Here is a 19,519-nt window from a genome sequence, read left to right on the forward strand (position 1 = left end):
TCGTTTCCATCCCTCCCTTCCCCGTCTGAAGCATTCCAGTCCCCCATCACTACCAGATTTTTCTTACCCGGTGTGTCTCTAATTATTTCCTCGAGCTGTTCATACACCTCATCTACTTCTTCCTCCCTATGATTGTTAGTGGGCATGTAAAGTTGGACCACCACAAGGTTGGTGGGCCACGCCTCAATTTCTACCACCAGAATCCTATCGCTTACCTGGTCTATACCTACTACACGCTTACCCATCTTCCCGTTTAATACTAAAGCTACTCCTCGCTGGCTCTCTTCCCCTCCACTATATATAACCCTATAAAATGCATGATGCCAACTAAAAATAATATGAGCTCTGTTTACTGTCCATCATAGAAGTCTTCTTCACTTTCTCAACACCAGTCTTGACCTTTGCAAGTATTTTTTTTCTTTTTATCAATCGCTCAAGGGCATTACCCAAAGATGAAAATGTACTATTTTCAATGGTTTATATTTATGTATCAATTTACATACTTGCTTACATGGCTTTGCAGTTGGCTAACACAATGGTCAATACCTAGTTATTTGCATACTTTAGTGTCTTCATTGAGCTTCAATTATTGTTTCAGACCTGATATTCTACTCTGACTTTTATCTGTCTGCAATCCAATGAGAAAATCAAGCATTTCTTTTACAAAACCAAAAGGACTGAACAAAGAATATGGTAGCACAGAAATGTATCACAGATGAGGGAATGCATCTGTTCTTATGAAGAGGAATAACATGTAGAACAAAGGACTCAAACGGCACACTTCTTCAATATTCGTCTTCCTCATCAACAGCATCCTCCTCTCCATCCGACGCTGCCTTATAATCGCTTGCCACTTCTTCGTAATCTTTCTCCAAGTTGGCCAGATTTTGCCTGGCTTCTGAAAACTCTCCTTCCTCCATGCCTTCACCAACATACCAATGCACAAACGCTCTCTTCGCATACATCAAATCAAATTTGTGGTTCAGTTTTCCCCATGCCTCAGCAATGGCTGTTGTATTGCTAAGCATTGATACAGCCCTTTGGACCTGGGCTAAATCACCTCCTGGAACTACTGTTGGAGGTTGATAATTTATCCCAACCTGCAGAATTAGTAATTATGTATTTTTTAATGTTACTATTTGGCAATTAAAATATGAGGGAATATGGATTCACTTAATTTAAAATGTTGAACAGGTAACAGAAATACTATATTGAGTCCTTAAGTAAGTACATATCTGAAATATTTAAAATAAGTCATTAATTTTAGTAATAGTTATTGTGTGGTTTATTTCAAGCCTGCTGAGTGAATGAAGTGAAATTTACTTTAATGACAATGAGAAAAATTCCCCTGAACTGGGAATGGAACCATGGACCTTTGGCTTACAGGGACCTTTACTTCGCAGGCCAATACATTATTCAGGTTCTTTAATTCCTGTGGCAATTTTTATTGAGGTTCAACGCTGCTAGATGTTAGGCTCTAGTGGTCCTTTAAGGATGGCAAAGCAAGGGAATATGGGCTTTTAAGAAGCCACACCTGGAAGGTGAACCCCATTCCGGCACTAATACTACGCTTGGTGGTAAATGTGATTTATTTCAAGCCTGCCAAGTGAGCGGCAATTACATTCACATTAAGGGCATCATTCCATTAAATATTCACTCCCCTACACCCATTTTCTTAACCTCCCCTATTTTCCCTTTTGTACCCTCATCTATTCTCTCTTTTCTATGATTTCACACCTCAAAATAAATATTTTTTTCAATTGAATAAGTGCTTTAGATGCAGAGGAAGCATGTCAAATAAATGCAATTGATCAATAATAGATAATCCATCCATTTTATTAGGACCCCATTTGAGCTCTATTGGGACAGATAATTGTAGCTTTAATGCAGAATTTATTCAGTAAATTGAAGTATTTATGAAAGAATGGAATGTCAAATTTTCTATGCCCATGAATTTGAATTGAAGGGTATTATTTTATATCATATCGTACCTTAAATCCTGTTGGACACCAATCAACAAAACGTACACAACTTTTATTTTTGATGGCTGCAATGGCTGCATTCACATCTTTCGGTACCACATCTCCTCTATAGAGAAGACAACATGCCATGTACTTCCCAGATCTAGGATCACACTTTACCATCTGATTGGTTGGTTCAAAGCACTCAGCTGTAATCTCTGCCACAGATAGTGGCGAGTGGTTCACCTTGTCTGCTGAGACAACAGGAGCATAGGTTGCAAGGGGGAAGTGAATGCGAGGATAAGGGACAAGATTGGTTTGAAACTCAGTCAGATCAACATTTAAAGCACCATCAAATCGGAGGGATGCTGTTATTGATGATACAACCTGGCTGATTAGTCTATTGAGATGAGCGTAGGATGGACGCTCAATTCCAAGTTTCCTTCGGCATATATCATAAATTGCTTCATTATCTACCATAAATGCACAATCAGAATGTTCCATTGTTGTATGAGTTGTTAGTATTGAATTATATGGTTCTACAACTGCTGTTGATACCTGAATAATGAGAAAGACGATGGTGTGGCATTACATTACCCCAAAAAGAAAAGCAATAATTTTGTATAACTATGGTGGGACCCTTAAGAGCCTTAATATGTGCATATTTATGTCTCAGATTTAGAGTTAAAATTCCATTGGTGTATCACCCTTATTTGCTGTTTCTTAATACAGATAGACACTGCCTCAGTTCTTTTCCAAGATATAGACCATCAGTTTTTCATGCTGAAATGTAAGTTTCAAAAGAACCTCAGCCTAAGATTAGATTCTAACCTGTGGAGCAGGGTAGATGGCAAATTGCAGCTTGCACTTTTTGCCATATTCTTCTGAAAGCTCTTCCATCAACAGAGATGTGAACCCAGACCCAGTTCCTCCCCCAAAAGAATGAAATACAAAAAATCCTTGCAATCCAGTGCATTGATCTGTTAATTTACGTATTCTCTCAAGTACTGAGCCCACAATTTCTTTACCAATCGTGTAGTGACCCCTTGCATAGTTGTTTGCTGCATCTTCTTTACCGGTTATGAGCTGTTCAGGGTGGTACAAAAGCTTGTATGTGCCATTTCGAACTTCATCTGAAAATAATTGCATGGTTGAATAGTATTGTTTAGGCTGTTCTCCATTGGAGATAGTCATATATACACTCACAACTGTAAATTATTCATTAAATTTCCTTAGTACTGAGCTACTTGATGATTTACCAACTTTTATACATCGGATTACTAGAATCAGCTGTTCCACAGATACCCTGAAGAAGTATCACCAAAATATTGTGTAGTGTGGCATTGCAGACACACCAATTTCATATATCACCGAGTAGCCTTGTGTGAAGGGGTCTGTAAGTAAAACCTTTAGCCATATCAGTAAACTAGTCTCGTGGTTAAGGTAGGTCTACCCAGGGGTGGTCTGGCCATATCGGCTGGTCGGCAATCGCTGAGTGGCCCGAGCTTAGGGGGCCCCCACAACTCTCGTGCCAATCGTAAAGCACATACGAAAGGCGTACTAAAACAAGACTCTGATTACCTACTTAAACAAAAGTTATTTTTGCATTTATGTAATTCTATGTTTTCATTAGTTGCTTTATTTAAAACATATTCAGTGTAAAAAGATTGCATGTATAAAAAATAAAATTAAAAGAAAGACGTGTCAGAAGATAAAAGACAACCTAACCTTTTTTTGAAAGGGTTATTAAAGAGATTTTTAATATTTCATTGTCAGTGCAAATTTCACGGAAATGATTCACCATATAGATAATCGAGCCATTTATACATATGAAATTTTAAAAGTTGTGAAATTCTCACTTTTAATAGTATTTTTTCCGTCAAAATTAGTATTTATCATTAACTTTTATCTAGTTTTTAAGAGTCAGAATAACGTCAAAATCCATTTCCGGGGAGGGCCCCGAATCCCCCAGTAAGGAGGGCCTCATCTTGAGCCCCAGCCAAAAGCCCTTTATCATCCCAGACCGCCCCTGGGTCCACATGGAGCATTTTGCAAGTAAGCTGAACCTGTCACCCCTCGCCAACTTGGTCTTCTCTCTTAAATTCACAATAAGGTCCTCTCCCTTTCATCCTATCTATAATTACTAATACATAATCTCTTTTTCCCCTCCTCTACTTACTGACATTCTCCCCTCTTACATGGATTTTAACATTCCTTCCACTGTACTCCCTCCATCCAAACCTCATCTGTAGGTTTCCTCTGCTCTCTTACCATGTCTGGTATTCCATCATTCCTTTTCCTCTCTGTTCACTGCACCTTTTCCATTCTCCTCCATAGCAACATTATGAACGCTTCTAGTATTACCTCGTCCTCCTTCTTCAACATCTAATTTTCCGCACTCCAGATCAGACTCTTCCCTAGTCTTTTCTGTAAACTCTCACATGATGGTCCTCTCATCAGCTCTTTCCTGTTCATGAATGCTTCCTGTGCAAATGCATACCTCTTCCCTATGAGCACTACTGTGTTTTGCTTTTGTTTTCTACCCAAATAGTTGATCCACCTTTTCAAGTTTTTGACTACCTCCTTTTATCTTGAGCTTCAAATTCCTAGCTTGTTATACTTTAGGGATGGTGAAAAATATTTTTGGTTACCTGGCACATATCATGAATTGGCCATTTAAATGAAGTCCTTAAACTCTGTGAAGTAATATGTGTGGTGGATAGTGTTTTATGTAAAATCATTGGTTTTTTCTATGTCCTTACTCCACTCTCTCAATCATATCTGAATGAGATTACCAATTTAAGTGCAATTTAAAAAAAACTTAAATGGAATAAAGGGAAAACCATGCATTCACATTGGCTGATCCAGGATGAACAAGGGGGTGGGGGCTAAAGCAAAAACCCTCCACCCCTTTGTTCATCCTGGATCAGCCAATGTTAATGCATGGTAAGATGGGGGACTTTGGGTAAACCTCCCAGCAATAGTGGTAGTCATGAAAAAATATCATTTTATCTAGTGAAAATTGGATACTGTAGAGGGGCTATAACCCCTCTCTGGATCCTCCAGTGACATGAATTTGTTTGCTGCAATATACTCACCGAGCACAGTAGGCTCTAGGTCTACCATCACAGCCCTGGGTATCATTTTGCCTGATGAAGTCTCAGTGAAAAACGTGTTGAAACAATCATCATTATTTCCAGATAACTTGTCTGATGGTATTGTGCCATCTGGCTGGATTCCATGCTCTAAGCAATATAACTCCCAGCAGGAGTTTCCCATCTGGACACCAGCCTGCCCTACATGAACTGAAATGCATTCCCTCTGAAAAAGAAGATGATAAAAAGTTAAATTATAACCATCAAGAACATTTCAATCATTTACTTATCTCAAGTGTGAATATTGATTCATATTTCAAAATCATTAGCAAAGAAGGCATGCATTAATAGGAAAGATGTGATGATAGAATTGTTTTGTAAGAATTTACAGAAAAGGTGAGTAAAGAGTTCGATCTGGATTGTAGCGCTTTACGGTGAGGAGATGTAGACACTGAGGAAGAAAAAAGACAGGATATCTTTTGGATGTGGGTGTGGAGTAGAATGGAGAATGTGAAATGGATCAAGAGGAAGATTAATGGCATAATGGGTGAGGAGATACGGAGGTGACAGAAGGTTTGGATGGAGGAAGTACTGAGTAAGGAAAGGATATTAAAATCTATTTTTTAGGGAAGATTGTTATGTAAGCACTGAATGGGGAGGGAGAGAACAGGATTTATAGATAGAATGGAAGGGAGTAAACTTATTTATTGTGGATGTTAGCGGAGAGTCCAGGTTGGGATGGGTTGGAGGCCTAAACTAACTAGCAAAATTCTCCATGAATATGATGCTGCCCTAATTGGTAGAACACTTACATAATAATGCTGATGGTGCATAGTTCAAGAAGTTTTTCGAAGCAGGGGGAGGCAATTGACAAGGCCACCCATGGAGATTTAGGGATCTGGGTAAATGCTCTCCTTGGCCCCTTTCCCCAACTCATCTCCCTAGCCATTGAAAACCTTGTGATAAGATATATGTATGTCTCCCCCAAAAGAGGGTCTGCCTGAGCAGTGGCGCAGCGAGGGGGGGTTTTGGGGGATAAACCCCCCCCCCCCAGAGCTCAGAGAAATTTTTAAGTTTAATCCATTTTAATTAATTGGATTAATATGACTTATAGAATAGTACAAAGATTAATAAAATATCCCTCAGAAAGCCGTAAAACACACCATTTTGAACCATTTATCTGAAAATTCCGCAATTTATTAATCTCGCTCATATATGGGTATTCCATACCCCAATACACCCGGTATTAGTTGCACCTAAACCCCCCTAGCCTTGATTCCTAGCTGCGCCCCTGTGCCTGAGGTTAATTTATCTATAGCAATTTGACACTCAATGAGTGGGGCTGTGGTCACCCCATTGGAGCTAACCCTGCTCGCAAATTGGTGTGTTAACTATAGCAAGTTCTAAGCTAGCAATCAGTAGTGAGTGGCATTGCTGGCAGTGTCAAGTATGGCTATTTGCTAGCTAGCACTGACTAAAGCAATCAATAATACATCAATCCATCACTGTGTTTATGTTCTTATGATCCATTTTTATTCATTGAAGCCCAGGATTATAAAAACTACATGCACCTATAGACACCTGGGAATTTTCCATTTTTTGACAGATCTTATTGAATATCTTCTGTTCTGACTGTTCTGATAGAGAGGAAATATGTAAGACGAAGGAAAATATATGCATATAATAATGGGATGGTACTTTAATAGGCTGCTTAAGAATGTTTTATCTTACTTGTCACAGAAAAATTATAATCATATGAGGTACCAAATGGATCTGTCATCTGTTATGCCCAAAAATTCAAATGCTAAATTGTTTAGTTTTACTAAAATTTAATGTGTAACTTAACAAACTGCACTAGTTATATCCAATTAATCTGAGATCCATCCAATCCATTAATAAAAAAATTCAAGGTTGAAATTTTCAAAATTAAAACCTTGGCCTTAATAATCAATTTTTGCCTTATTTCTGAAAAATATTTAAATTAGCTTTACCGTTGACGAGATACTCAATTTTGTAACAAAAATTATCCACTCTTTAACAGGAAAAGGATTTGTTATTGAAGCCGGGAAAGAAAAGACATGCAGTAAATTGACAATTTTCAATACATTTAAATATGAATATAAAAACTGATTCGCTCCCCACCAGTGGAATGTCTCTATGGTTGGGGATCTGGGGAATGACTCAGTGAAGGGTACTTCCATTATCCACCAATTATACTACTCCCATTCATTGACATTGTGGAATCTAAATTTTAGGTGAATATTGAGGAAGAAGCATGGAGTAGATCATCCTCTCTCTGTTGATGCCTATGCTGCTGATTTTAGCTCAAAACATTTGTTGTAAATGCATTATGTAAATATACATGGGATACATTTATATGCCTATGTAAAGTTCCAAACAAACTACTGCCAAAAAGATTTGGCAAATATACCACAAATTTTAAATATACATCCTATAGTTCTAATCAATTTTGAGAGAGAATCATTATCTTTACTAAAAGTTTGCTCTTGAGAATTTAGTTTACTGTGAAAACATTTAACTGCAGCATGCAGCTTCTTTTCTTAGCAAAGGTGTGATCTGAAACAACATATAAAAATAAATCTTACCATTTTGTCAGTCACTGCAAAGTCGTGTTAAAAACTGTAATTTTGTGATGAAAATGCCTAAAAAAATACTTAACCGGAACTAAAAGTCAACCATGGATTTTGAAATTTCTAAATTGAATGTTTATTAGTAACTGGAAATTTTGCAACATTGTTGATTTATTGATTGTTTGGGGAAGAGCTTTCATACTTATCTTAAAACCCATTAAAAACCTCATTTGCTAGAGAGAGTTTCCAAAATTCACAATTTAGTTTAATTTAAGGAAAATATATTGCAAATATGACATTAATGTCTCTTCCATGGTCAAGGCGGACAATATATGCGGTTGATTCCAAGTACTGCTCATCATACTTCGCGCCCATTACGCAGTTGAATATTTCGTTGCGTTTCCTTCGGTGTTTTCGTGTTTTAATGAAAGTTTGTAATGGTGCTAAAAGAAAGTAATGGTGCTAAAGTTTGTATTTATGGTACCACTATTTAAGTGGTGATGAATGTCTAAAAAAATCTGTAACTTTCGCGTAAAAAAATGATCTACATGGGTGGGTAAAGGGATGAGAAATTTAAATCTTACCTCCGCTGGGTGAAATTTTCATAGAGCTAAAAAATGGCGCTGCCAGGGCCGCCAGCGAAACCCCCAAGGGGGGTGAAACATCCTAAAGAAACGGTAGATTTAATGTTTTTATTTACCTCGGTTTGTTATATTTCACATTTATAATGGTTGTATAACCTATTTTCAGAGTGGATTGTTGATGTCGGTTATCAGGACACTTTCTGCGAGCGAGTCAAATGAGCAAAGGGACAGAGAGAAGGCAAAACTAGAAAAAGAGTACAAAAAAAGCGACCAGAGATTAGATGAGTTAATATCTCTGCATGATGAAGACCTTAGCCAAATAATGCAGGTGTGTGGGTGTTTATATTCTTGATGTGTTCCTTTGTTCGTTCGGTTTTTAGCTATTTTGTGGAGTCTGTTAACACGTACTATTTATACACTTTTGTTCTGCTTCAGCTCTTCGGGCAGCTGTCAAATATGGTATCATCTTCCAGGGAAAAAGTCCATACAGTGAAGGAAAACCTTCAAGCGTGTAAAATGCTCCTGAGGTGCCGACGTGATGAACTACAAAAACTATGGATCGAGGGGGTGGAGCACAAACATGTTTTATATCTTCTGGAGGAAATGTATGTTGTTATTTTCACGATGCCCAATTACTTTTTTATGTTTAATTTTGTCATATAACCTTTAATTTCATTGGTTTACCTGAGTTTATGCTGAAACGTTCGCCTGAGTCTTTTAATTCTACTGTATGTATTTGGAGGATTTAAGTATTTTGGTCGTTTTCCCTTATGTTAGCCGTACATTTCTACTGCAAATGTAGCACCCATTGGAAACTACGTTGTTATAAGTGAATCGGGAAGATTATACTCTTAGTGAAATAATCAGCTGGAATTGATACGCAAATGGCCAGTAGGGCTAATGAAGGCTGTGTTTGTGGGGAGGCGCTAATTAAGGTAGACTGGCCGCTGCTCAATCTCCTTTCTTCTTCTTTCCTATTTTTATATAAGTTACTCCTTGCTATAGGGAATGTGTCAATCTTCTTCTGATGACATTAAAATGATGAACTTGATTAAACAATTGTATTAATCGACAGTTAATAAATTGAAGTTGCTAAATTGGTGGACATCACTGTAGATTTATTTTCAGTGCTTAATGGGGTTAATTTACCATCTAGGCATTTACTCACATCTAGATGTACCTCTGAAGTGAAGCTTATTCTACTGTACTTTAAAGTCGAGTCAAGCCAATTCTACTACCCTGTATGAGGAAATAAATAGAATTGTGCGTAAGTTCATTGGACTGGTTTCCTTCTGGAAGGGGGAAAAGAAGTTGCCATTTGGTTGGGAGCAAAAGGGAAGTGGGTGGTAATGGAATGGCTAAGTCATGATTGAGCAGCCTTAAGCAAAATCCTCTGGTTATTAGTGATGTACCAATGGGGCTAGGTTAATTTTTTTCTTTCAAACTGGAGACATTACCACAAATGCCTTACTGATGCATCAGTAATTTGCTAGGGGTGCCGCGCAGTTGCACACAATGTAAACTGGGTGATGTGCATTGGACTGTACTACCACTCCGATAAGTCCTCGCAATTAGTTAATTTTGGCCACAGGGCGACAATTCTTGTTACACTTGACTTTTGGTTACACAAACAAGTTTTTGTGTGGCTAGTGATTATTTTGTGGATTATTCAGGTGTATAGAGCGCTTCTTTATGGAAAACTAAGTGAGAAAATTTAACAAGAAAGTTAACAAGCATGATTGGGCGTATGGATGCAAAATTAGAAATGTCCTTTTTCGTTTTTCAAGTTTGCTCTTTGGCATTAGTGATTACATATCCACATACATATTTCATTTTAGGGATGGGTCGGGGGAGGGGTTGGTCTGAGGGAAGGGAAGCACATTGCTCATCTTCTGTGTCAGCGGCTGCAGTCTTAAAATTGCTTCAGTTAAATGAAAAATAATTTCAATGATAAATACTTTTCTAATGATTTTTGCCGTACCGATGATTGAAAGACATTTGGTAAAAGTCATGGAAATGTGTAAATTTTGGTCTGGAAAGTCAAGGAAAATACCAAGGGAAAATTTGTGAAAAAACTGAGGCCTGTTTGAGGGGGTGGGCTCGGTGGGTTAGCTGACCCCCTGAAAATGAAGTTTTTGTTGCTTTTTATATTTTATGTTACACTTGGATGACCAAATTGAATCGAGGTCACTTCTGAACTTTACATTATGTACTAGACACACATTGTGGTTTTTTACAATTACAGTCATATTTTTCTTGCAGAGATAAACTTATAGGCGTTCCTAATCAGCTTGAGAAATATGTTGCCAAGAAACATTATTTGCATGCAACAAAGCTTCTTGTGTCTGCAATAGCCACCAGTGAAGGTACATTAGCGAGAGTGGAAGCTCTTCGAGAAGTTCGAGTGGATTTAAAAGCTAAGAAGGAGGTACATTTCCTTTCCTTAATCAAGTGCATTCAAAAAATGGTTGGGCAAAAAAGCTGATGGTTTTTTTTGCTCTATTGTGTTTTTTGAAAGTGATTGTCATTCTCAGCAGTATGAATTCATATGCAATCCTTTCAAATAATATTTTAGGTAAAAATCTGTAGGATAATCAAATTGTATTTGAATTATCCTTTTTTCAAAATTGTACAATGCAATGCGGTGTTGGAAAGAGCTTGTTTGTCTGCACTATGCATTTTTGAATTTCATAATCTGAAACAAGAGAAACTAATTCTATTAAGCCAAACTGGCTTATTATAGTCATTGGTGTAATAACTGCTGTATGTGAATTTCAATCCATAATTACCCAAATGGCTGCATGATATTGATCACATATCTGCTAAGTATTATGTTAAAAGCTTTTGGAAGTTCTATATTGTCACCATAATCTCATTTAGCTCCATGTTGCCTGTCTCAATGCTTAATTGAATCATCTTATGTAAGTACATTGATTTTAAGTATTACTAGTCTCTACTTAGTGGGTAAATGAAATGCTTCCTCATGATTTTCTTCCAGCAACTGAACCAAAAGCTGATGGCAGAATTGTCTCGTTATCTATATATCCAGACCAGCCAAGAGGCTTTAAATTTGCGGCGACAGGGTTCAGGTCGTGAAAGTGGCTCACAATACACACCTTTGCAGAGAGTTGGTTCTGGAAGGGCACGACCGAGTGAGCAGGTGCATCCAAAAAGTAGACGGGCTCTCCTTGATGTGTCATTTTCTCCAGCCCCTGGTGTTCAAAATCAAAGGTAAGTCCATTGTAAAATTACAGCAACCACTCACTATCTTTAGATATTTTTTAATTTTTTGTATTCAGCAAAAATTTTTATTTTGAAAAATTTATGCTGAATGTTACCAAATATTTTCATCATTTAAATCAAGGATTTATTCCTTATAACTGTTAGATTTTCTGGGCAATTTATGAAACTTGATATGCCTGTGCAGGACATTGTAACTTCAAGCTATCAAATTTCAAGGGAAAGAACAGAAAAAATAGTGAATGCCTAAAACTGTAGTACCTGAGAATTTGATCATTGAATGTGTGGTTAATGATGGAATGTAACTGGAAATTGGTGTTGGGGTGAGATATTCTGGAATATGACCCAGCCAACACCTATGCTTTTGGTTAATTTTGGTTGAATATTATTTTAGAATATTCTACCATTACTTCTATGATGTGTTATTGGCAGTTATCAGTGAACTTCTGTTATTTGCTTTTTTAATGGAACAGTCATATGCTAAATGTTGAACTGATTTTCTCTCAGGAGTGGAAATCAGTTCAGCACTTAGCATATGACACTACTAATCACTAATTAACATCCAGTAGTCCCGTTAATAAGTGATCAGTCGTGGGTCAGGGAACATTGGGCCAAATCTGGTTCTACATGTTAGAACACCTGTGTTATTAATTTCTCAATAAGCAAAGAAAGCTTACATTAATATATAATGTCATTTAATATCTAGGGGTGATGTACAAGTATCAGGCGGTGTTCCTGTGGATGAACTGAACAATATTCAAGAAGATATTGATGAGGAAGACCCTGAGGGAAGAAGAGAACACTTCATGGCCATACTTGTTGAGTGTTTGGCTTGTCTTGGGAAACTGCCTGATGCAGTGGAGGTAAGATAAATTATTTGTTTCATTATTTTTATGTATATGAGTATTTCTGTATGTGTATGTCTTTTTATTTTCATTTCTTTCATATTTCTTTGCTGCATTTATGATTGGAATTTTAAAAGAATTGACTTCAAGAAAACCATGTTTTTCCATTGAATAATATGAATTTAGTTCCAATTCACAGTATTAATTATGATATTAACCTTTTCCCTACTAAAGACATAAATATACGTGTGGACGTTTCTTGACCTGGGAGACAAAAGCCATATATTTTTGTCGGAGGTTTTCTTACACAAGTGAACGAATGCTGAGTGCATACATTTCCTAGCTCTCCCCCTTTTATGATGGTCGGGGGTATATGATGTCTTTGTTTCGGGACCCAACACTGCGGGGTTTAGGCAAATCCGGGAGCAGGTACCCTGACCCCTCGTCTTTTATTACCCCTCTTAGCTGTAAGGGACTGCGGTCATGCAATTGTTTATCCAGTCAGTTTTCAAAATAAATAATTGTTCTTTTCTCAAGAAATATAAACTAAGAATTGAATTCTTTGTCTTTTGAGCAGCGTTTACAATTTTTAAACGAAATTCTGCGATAAATATGAACTTATATCTCGAGTTCTGTATAAACATCAACATGGAAATTGTTGCTGCATTAAATGCGTTAATATTGACCTTAGAACTTTGTTTAAAATTTAAAATTCTCAGAAAAAAATGAGGAATTCGATTCAAAGTCTGCAATTTACGTATAAGCAACAATTATCCATGTGCCAAATACATACATGTAAGGAATCCATAAGTTGACCGCAAACCAATGCCGCAAGCAGGGTCGTAAACCTGGAGAGGAGGGAGAACAACTACTCTCAGAGTCCAAGATAATGCAGAGTCCCTGCTGGGAGGGGTCAAAAAAGGTTGGAGCTGAGAGCGTGTGATTATCCACGAGACCCTTCTTTACGAATGTCCTCCAAAAATGCTCCGTACCACAAAATAGAAGAGTCTCTTGGGGCTCAGTACAGCAGTCATGCTAAGACGAAAACTCTGCCGTCTTGAAAGGATTATAGGTGTTATATTCTCTGTATGAATTCTTTCTCATTCCTAATCCTATCGCTATAAATGCATGTAAAAGCATACATGCATGCATATTTGAGATTTATGTCCAGTGCCCTGTTGATTAATTGGTCTGATATATTTGTTGATCATTGAAATATTTCTGTCTATAGTTACATACATTCATTACATATTCATGGCATCAACATTTATATTTCAGGATATTAAAAAAAAAATGCAAGATGAGCTTCTTGCCATAGTTAAAAAGACAACTCAGCAGGTTTTAATTGATGCTGGTGGTGGCTCTGCTATTGTTCCTGGCAGTGGGGTGACAGTTCCTGTTATTTCTCTTCCTTCACAACAAGACCAGAGTGCCTCTCAAGGGAAAGCCTTGCTTGATCTTTTACAAACTGTTTTCGATCAATTCCGATTGATTGCTGCTGCCCATGCATGCATCTTGCAGTGTTTTTGCCGAGCCACCGAAAAATATAGAATTGATGTACAGTTATATGAGATGGTCGATGTTTGGTCAAAGATTCAAGCTGTGGTAAGTGTTTATGTGTCAATAATTACCTATGCTTATTTACTGTGTCTATGTATGTATAAGTTTTTGAATATTGCATAACGGAGTGTAAAATAATGCTAATATCTAGGCATTTGTTATAACAAAGAAAAAAATTGACTTAGGGTGTAAAACCAACTGAATGCTTTACTTGACCACTACTGCTTACTTCACTTAAGAGCCCTTCCTGACTTAATTAAGCAATGCTATGACACCCACCTCCTTCTTTTCAGAAAGAGGAAATTTTGATAGTGTAATTCAGCTTCTGGTTCTACTGTTTTTTTTTCAAATGGGCTTGTTATGGTAGACATTTAATTCTCATTATTTTAGTTGTATTTTGTAAATATTTTGATTTAAAAATGTGTTTCTCTTTTGATGCTGCTGGACTCAAATTAATTGTGGACACTTATATTTAGTTTCCAAAATGAAGCATTGCAGCTGAAGACTTTTAAATTCAGAAGTAAATTAAGTCAGCAAATAAAAAATTAAATAAAAATTTTTAGCTAATTTTCATCATTAGTTTTTTTGTCTGTGTTTTTGCATTTTTTGTATTTTGATTCCAGGTTCAGCTGATGCTTACTGATTACCTTGACATGAAAGATACTCCTAATGCTCAGCACCAAGGACCTACATCTTTCTCAGATACATCCACTGATATTTCATCCTATTTTTCCAGGAAAAAGCCTCAAAGGTATTTAAAAATCTCTCACGTAAACTGTTGAAAAAATATTGTTAAGCATTGATTCTGAGTGCCTTGAATCATGGACATGCGTGATGTCTACAAGCTAAGAATTGCTAGAAATCTAAGAAAAATGCAGCAATTACGCATGTGTGATTTTATTTTGAAGAGGGGCATTGCCAAAAAATTAATGGAGTATCCTTTCATCCAATATTTTCATATATTTGGTCTATCCAATGCATTGTTTATCACTACTACTGCTCTTTCTTTCACAAAATCCTGAATGAAAGGAGGTAATAGTCTTTGGTTTGTCACAGTAATTTTTGTATAGTAACTGGACTCTGAAAAGACATCCTCAGTTTGTCGTTTAAGTTCAATTTAACAATTGTATGTGAAAGGCCACTAGTTTACTTTAATTTCTACCAGTTTCTGAATTCAGATACAGAAAATAAGAGGTACACAAAATTCTTATAGGTATGCTCTGTTTTTTCTTACTCAGATTATTACTGATGTTATTGTTTTAATGTCAGTTACAGAATTGTTTTTTATAATGAGGTTTGGCCAATAGTTAGTTGATGCAATGAATTTCATTAGTCTTAGTTTACCTTTGTTATTCTGGAGGTCGAAATAGCGAGGAGACCACTCTATGTTGCAGTGAGTTAAAGGTGGCTACATAGTTATTTTGCATTCGCTGAACCGATTTCATAGGGATGACACTGTCACTGTACCACTTTTTTCTTGGAGTTATTTATGTATGTCATTCATTCAAGATATTTCCCAGTTAGAATAGTTTATTGGTCCACCTTTCCCCACTTAACGCATTCACTGCTGGGCTGAATTTCTTTAGTCTCCCCAATGGCTGAAATGTTTTATTTCTTTAATATTCTCTTCTTGACATATAGAAACTATATCTAAATACCTTTTTGCATATTGGACATTGTTTATAAAATAAAACGCCTTGCGACACAGTGTTGACTGCCGCCGAACGAAAGCCCCTCGAATAGGTTGTGCTTATGCAGTCCCGCAGTACACGGGAATTCCTGCTTGTTCACATTCACTATGACATACTCTATTTGTGGCAGGTTTTGTATCCATCCAGTTTCCTAAGAATTTGTATACGGGCTCAATAGTTATAGATTATTTTAGTGCAAGTCATTTTTATGCTTGCGCAAGCATTCGAAAGTGGCAGACGATCATGTGTGCGTAGATCACCGCCAAGAGCGCATCATAGATTTTTGGGCACACGCAGAATATATCTCATAAAACAACAAGAATTCACCAATGTATCGCTTAAAAATAGTTAATCTAGGTTACTCGCAGACTTACAACCTAATAAAAACTTTTACATGAAATATATATTATTGCAAAAAAGCGTAAAATGTAAAAAAATCCATTTTCTCGGTTGCATTTTCCAAATAATGTTACTTTGTCAGATTCTCTCTTTATTCATGTCAGATCAATAAGTTAAGTGTATTGTAAACTAAAGATATATAGTTGAGATCCAAATCAATTTTTCAGTAACATTACACATTTTTTACTATCCATTACTTTTGGACATTGAAACCAAGTAGACTTTCCAGAAACAAATATTTATTTCAACATACTTATGAACACTTTCTTACAAGAGACAAATGTATAATTATAAATTACAAATAGGTAAGATGTTTTTTACAAAAAGCAATATGTAAAAATATCAGTACAGTCTTTCATTTATAGCCTTTCAAGACATAATCCTGGTTTGCCTGGACGTAGATTGCAGTAATAGTTGGACTCTATCCGCATGTTTGCATTTTTACGTATGACACATATCTTTCTTATTTTTCTATTTTTTTTCATTTCGGGGAACTTCTTTCGGAATATGGATGTTTTTTGACTTGATATTTTCTGCCCATGATTCTAGAGGTGGACGATGTTGATAAATCAGTGATTGAATCACACTATCCCGAAATTGCAAGAGAGTCTATTTTTCATTATTGCTGAAAATATTATACAGTATAAAGGCATTGTTCAGTATAACGTGAAATATGTGAACGCCAACTTTGGCATACCTGCGAAGAGTTTTTCTTTCACACGGGTAGTATGCTAATAATTGGTCACATCTGTCGACCCCTCCCATAAACTCGTTATACTTTAGGACAGCCTCAGGTTTTTGAGTAACCTTACCAGAGCGGGATTTGTGTTCAGACATACGGGCACCAAACTCTGAGGACACAATTAGAACATCACGTTTGTCCCGCCATTTGAGAACACAGATACCATTACATATTAGAGTAAGTTGCTTCTAGTTTCTACGTCTACATTACCAGGTCTAAGTCTACATTACCAGGCTTCAACTTTTTTTGGACTAAATCTGATGGGTTACCTTTCCAGTTCGCCTTCAAAGTTCCTGTTACATACGTATGTTTTAAGATCAAGACAGTAAGCTGTTAGACCAACCCCAGAATAATAGTTATCCATATATATTGCATGGCCTACATCTAAGTGATCTTTTATAAGGTGTTTCACGACCTTTTCAACATGGCCTTAGCTTCGAAAAAATACCAAGATACACGAGAACAATAGAAACGTGTTTTGCGCCCCCCCTTTTCCCACCCACTGACCTTTTTCAGCCTACCTGCTTCAAAGTTCCCAGTTTCTACAGGTGAACTGCTGCATGAATCACCTTTTAGCCCTAAATGTGTCTAACAATGACTTTCGGCAATTGATATTATACCTTTATTGGATTGAAATATTAGTAATGTGCGCATAATTTAAAAAGAATAATACCAAACACGACACATTTCTGACTTTATTTAAGCATTTTACGAGAGGAAATAAATGTAAAAATATGACGGAGACATAGCATTCTGGCGAGACTCGATATGAGCAGCAGAGCTTCTCGGAAGTTGATGCAGTATTTTTTTCTGGAAACATATATCAAGTTACAATTTATGAGTTGTGCTATCTAATCTCTATTGTTACAGTCACAGAGGAAGGGATATTTTCTCAGTATATTTGGTTTCTCCCTGATAGCAATTCGAATTCATCTTCTTATCTCATGAGAACTTCCAAAGATGGATTGAAAATAATTGAAGAAGAAGAAAATCCGGTGGAGAAGCGCGTGTATTTTGCAAAACGCCTCAGATTGTCCGCTAGCACTTGACAGCAGGAGTGAGGGTAAAGTGAGCTACCTGTTGAAAATAAGAAGTTGGATGAAGCCGAGTATCAGATGGGCGTGCCACTGAAATGGCATACGGTAAATAAGAATGTATACATCAGACAGAAATCCATCGTAGCAGTGTAAATGCGGAGACGGCATGCAATCATTTTTTGCAAGGTGGTGTGTCCCCTTAGAATATTTGAAAGAGATGTTAGTTGAATTAACTATATGCCCAATTTTTTCCATAAAATTAAAATATTTCATTAATCAGCTAAATTCCTGTTCGAATCCTTTAAAGGAAATCAAAATTACTCCCCAAAATCTTGTGTTTCCTGCTGCATAGGCAACCGAGTCAAACATTCCCGCATTCATCGTTTAGTATTCGAGGTATTCGAAATTCGAGGTATTCAAATTTTCGAGCAATCATTTAATATTCGAATTCGATATTCGAGTTCAAGAAATCTGCTATTCGACCCATCTCTAGTTGAAACATATGTGGAAACCATAAACCATGTGAATAAGTGCAATCTTGTTTAGTTTTCAGTAGGGATGGGTCGAATAGTAGATTTCTCGAATTCGAATATCGAATTCGAATATCAAATCATTGCTCGAATATTCGAATACCTCGAATACCTCGAATACTAAACGATGAATGTGAAAATGTTTGACTAGGTCACCTATGCAGCAGGAAACCCGAGATTTTGGCGAGTAATTGTGATTGCCTTTACAGGATTCAAACAGGAATTTAGCTGATTAATGGAATATTTTAATTTTATGTAAACAATAGGGTAGTTTCCTTCATTAAAGAAAACGAAAGGCATTGATTGTGATTCGTTACCCAACATTGGTGTATTATTAATTTACAAATTATTTGGTTCTAGAAATACCGGTTTAGACCAATGGCAATGGTCAATTTTATCCTCATTTGAAAAAGGCCAGATTGGCGCCCATGCGATGCCACTCCACGTGACATCACAGGGACCTAGTTTCTACAAGAGAGGATAGGAGTTTACATCGTCTGAGATTACCAATGCATGCGTGAGGCACAGAGCTAAGGGAAACATGTCTTAATATCCACTTAAACTAAGGTCGGGAAGTTTTCTTCGTTTGATAAGGTATTAATAATCCTTATTTAAGCCAAGCGCTACCTGCTAGCATTGTACTCGGTAACCTGCTAGCATCCTGCGTCGTATTAGCGCTCAGAGCCTCGCACCAAGGTGACCTCACTCGCGGCAGCGGGAAGCAGAACGACGTCACGCGGAGTTTTTCCCGGCATCCATACTTACCCGCGCGCTTGAAAATTTTCACTTTTAATTTAATCGCGAAAAATAGATATCGTCTTATAAAAATCTAAAAGCGATAAATACGTACTCCAGGAGTATATTTCGATTTAGGCAATAAAAAATAATAGGAAAGCACCCTATTTGAGCATTACGCCAAAATGCTAAGCCTCCGTCGTATTTCTAAAGTGCTTAAATAAAGTCAGAAGTATGTCGTGTTTGGTCTTATTCTTTCTTAAATTACGCGCATATTACTAATATTTCAATCCAATAAAAGTGTAAAATCAATTGCCTAAAGTCATTGTTAGACAACTTTTGGGCTACTAGATGACTCATGCAGCAGTTGACCTCCAGAAATGGGGAACTTCGAAGCATGTAAGCAGAAAAAGGTCAGTGGGTGAGTAGAGGGGGGGGGGGGGTGAGACACGTTTTTATTGTTCTCGTGTAACTTGATATTTTTTTCGAAGCTAAGGTCTTCGTAATAC

General features: G+C 36.9%; 2 protein-coding genes across 3 annotated transcripts in view; one reads left to right on the forward strand and one right to left on the reverse strand.

Moving 5' to 3' along the window:
• Positions 1–464: 464 nt before the first annotated feature.
• Positions 465–7,769, reverse strand: LOC124155547 (tubulin alpha chain-like). Of its 2 annotated transcripts, none has more exons than XM_046529459.1 (5): positions 7,663–7,769; positions 5,060–5,282; positions 2,793–3,094; positions 1,992–2,519; positions 465–1,100 (listed from the first exon to the last, which is right to left on the reverse strand). In XM_046529459.1, the coding sequence occupies exons 1-5, from the start codon at positions 7,663–7,665 to the stop codon at positions 786–788; spliced, it is 1,371 nt and encodes a 456-aa protein (XP_046385415.1). In that variant the 5' UTR covers positions 7,666–7,769; the 3' UTR covers positions 465–785. The 2 variants fall into 2 exon arrangements, with proteins under 2 accessions (XP_046385415.1, XP_046385416.1); XM_046529460.1 differs by lacking the exon at positions 7,663–7,769 and adding an exon at positions 7,551–7,573.
• Positions 7,770–7,879: 110 nt separating this feature from the next.
• The window catches only part of LOC124155546 (exocyst complex component 4), a 61,098-nt gene continuing 49,458 nt past the window's right edge, over positions 7,880–19,519 (forward strand). The window contains exons 1-8 of the mRNA XM_046529458.1: positions 7,880–8,324; positions 8,398–8,559; positions 8,667–8,836; positions 10,494–10,659; positions 11,230–11,462; positions 12,178–12,334; positions 13,595–13,921; positions 14,500–14,627. Of these exons, the coding sequence (XP_046385414.1) occupies positions 8,265–8,324; positions 8,398–8,559; positions 8,667–8,836; positions 10,494–10,659; positions 11,230–11,462; positions 12,178–12,334; positions 13,595–13,921; positions 14,500–14,627 (1,403 nt within the window). The 5' untranslated portion in view covers positions 7,880–8,264. The remainder of the gene's footprint in view (positions 8,325–8,397; positions 8,560–8,666; positions 8,837–10,493; positions 10,660–11,229; positions 11,463–12,177; positions 12,335–13,594; positions 13,922–14,499; positions 14,628–19,519) is intronic.

The sequence above is a fragment of the Ischnura elegans genome, chromosome 3, assembly GCF_921293095.1.
Source record: "Ischnura elegans chromosome 3, ioIscEleg1.1, whole genome shotgun sequence".
Taxonomy (NCBI): Eukaryota; Metazoa; Arthropoda; class Insecta; order Odonata; family Coenagrionidae; genus Ischnura; species Ischnura elegans.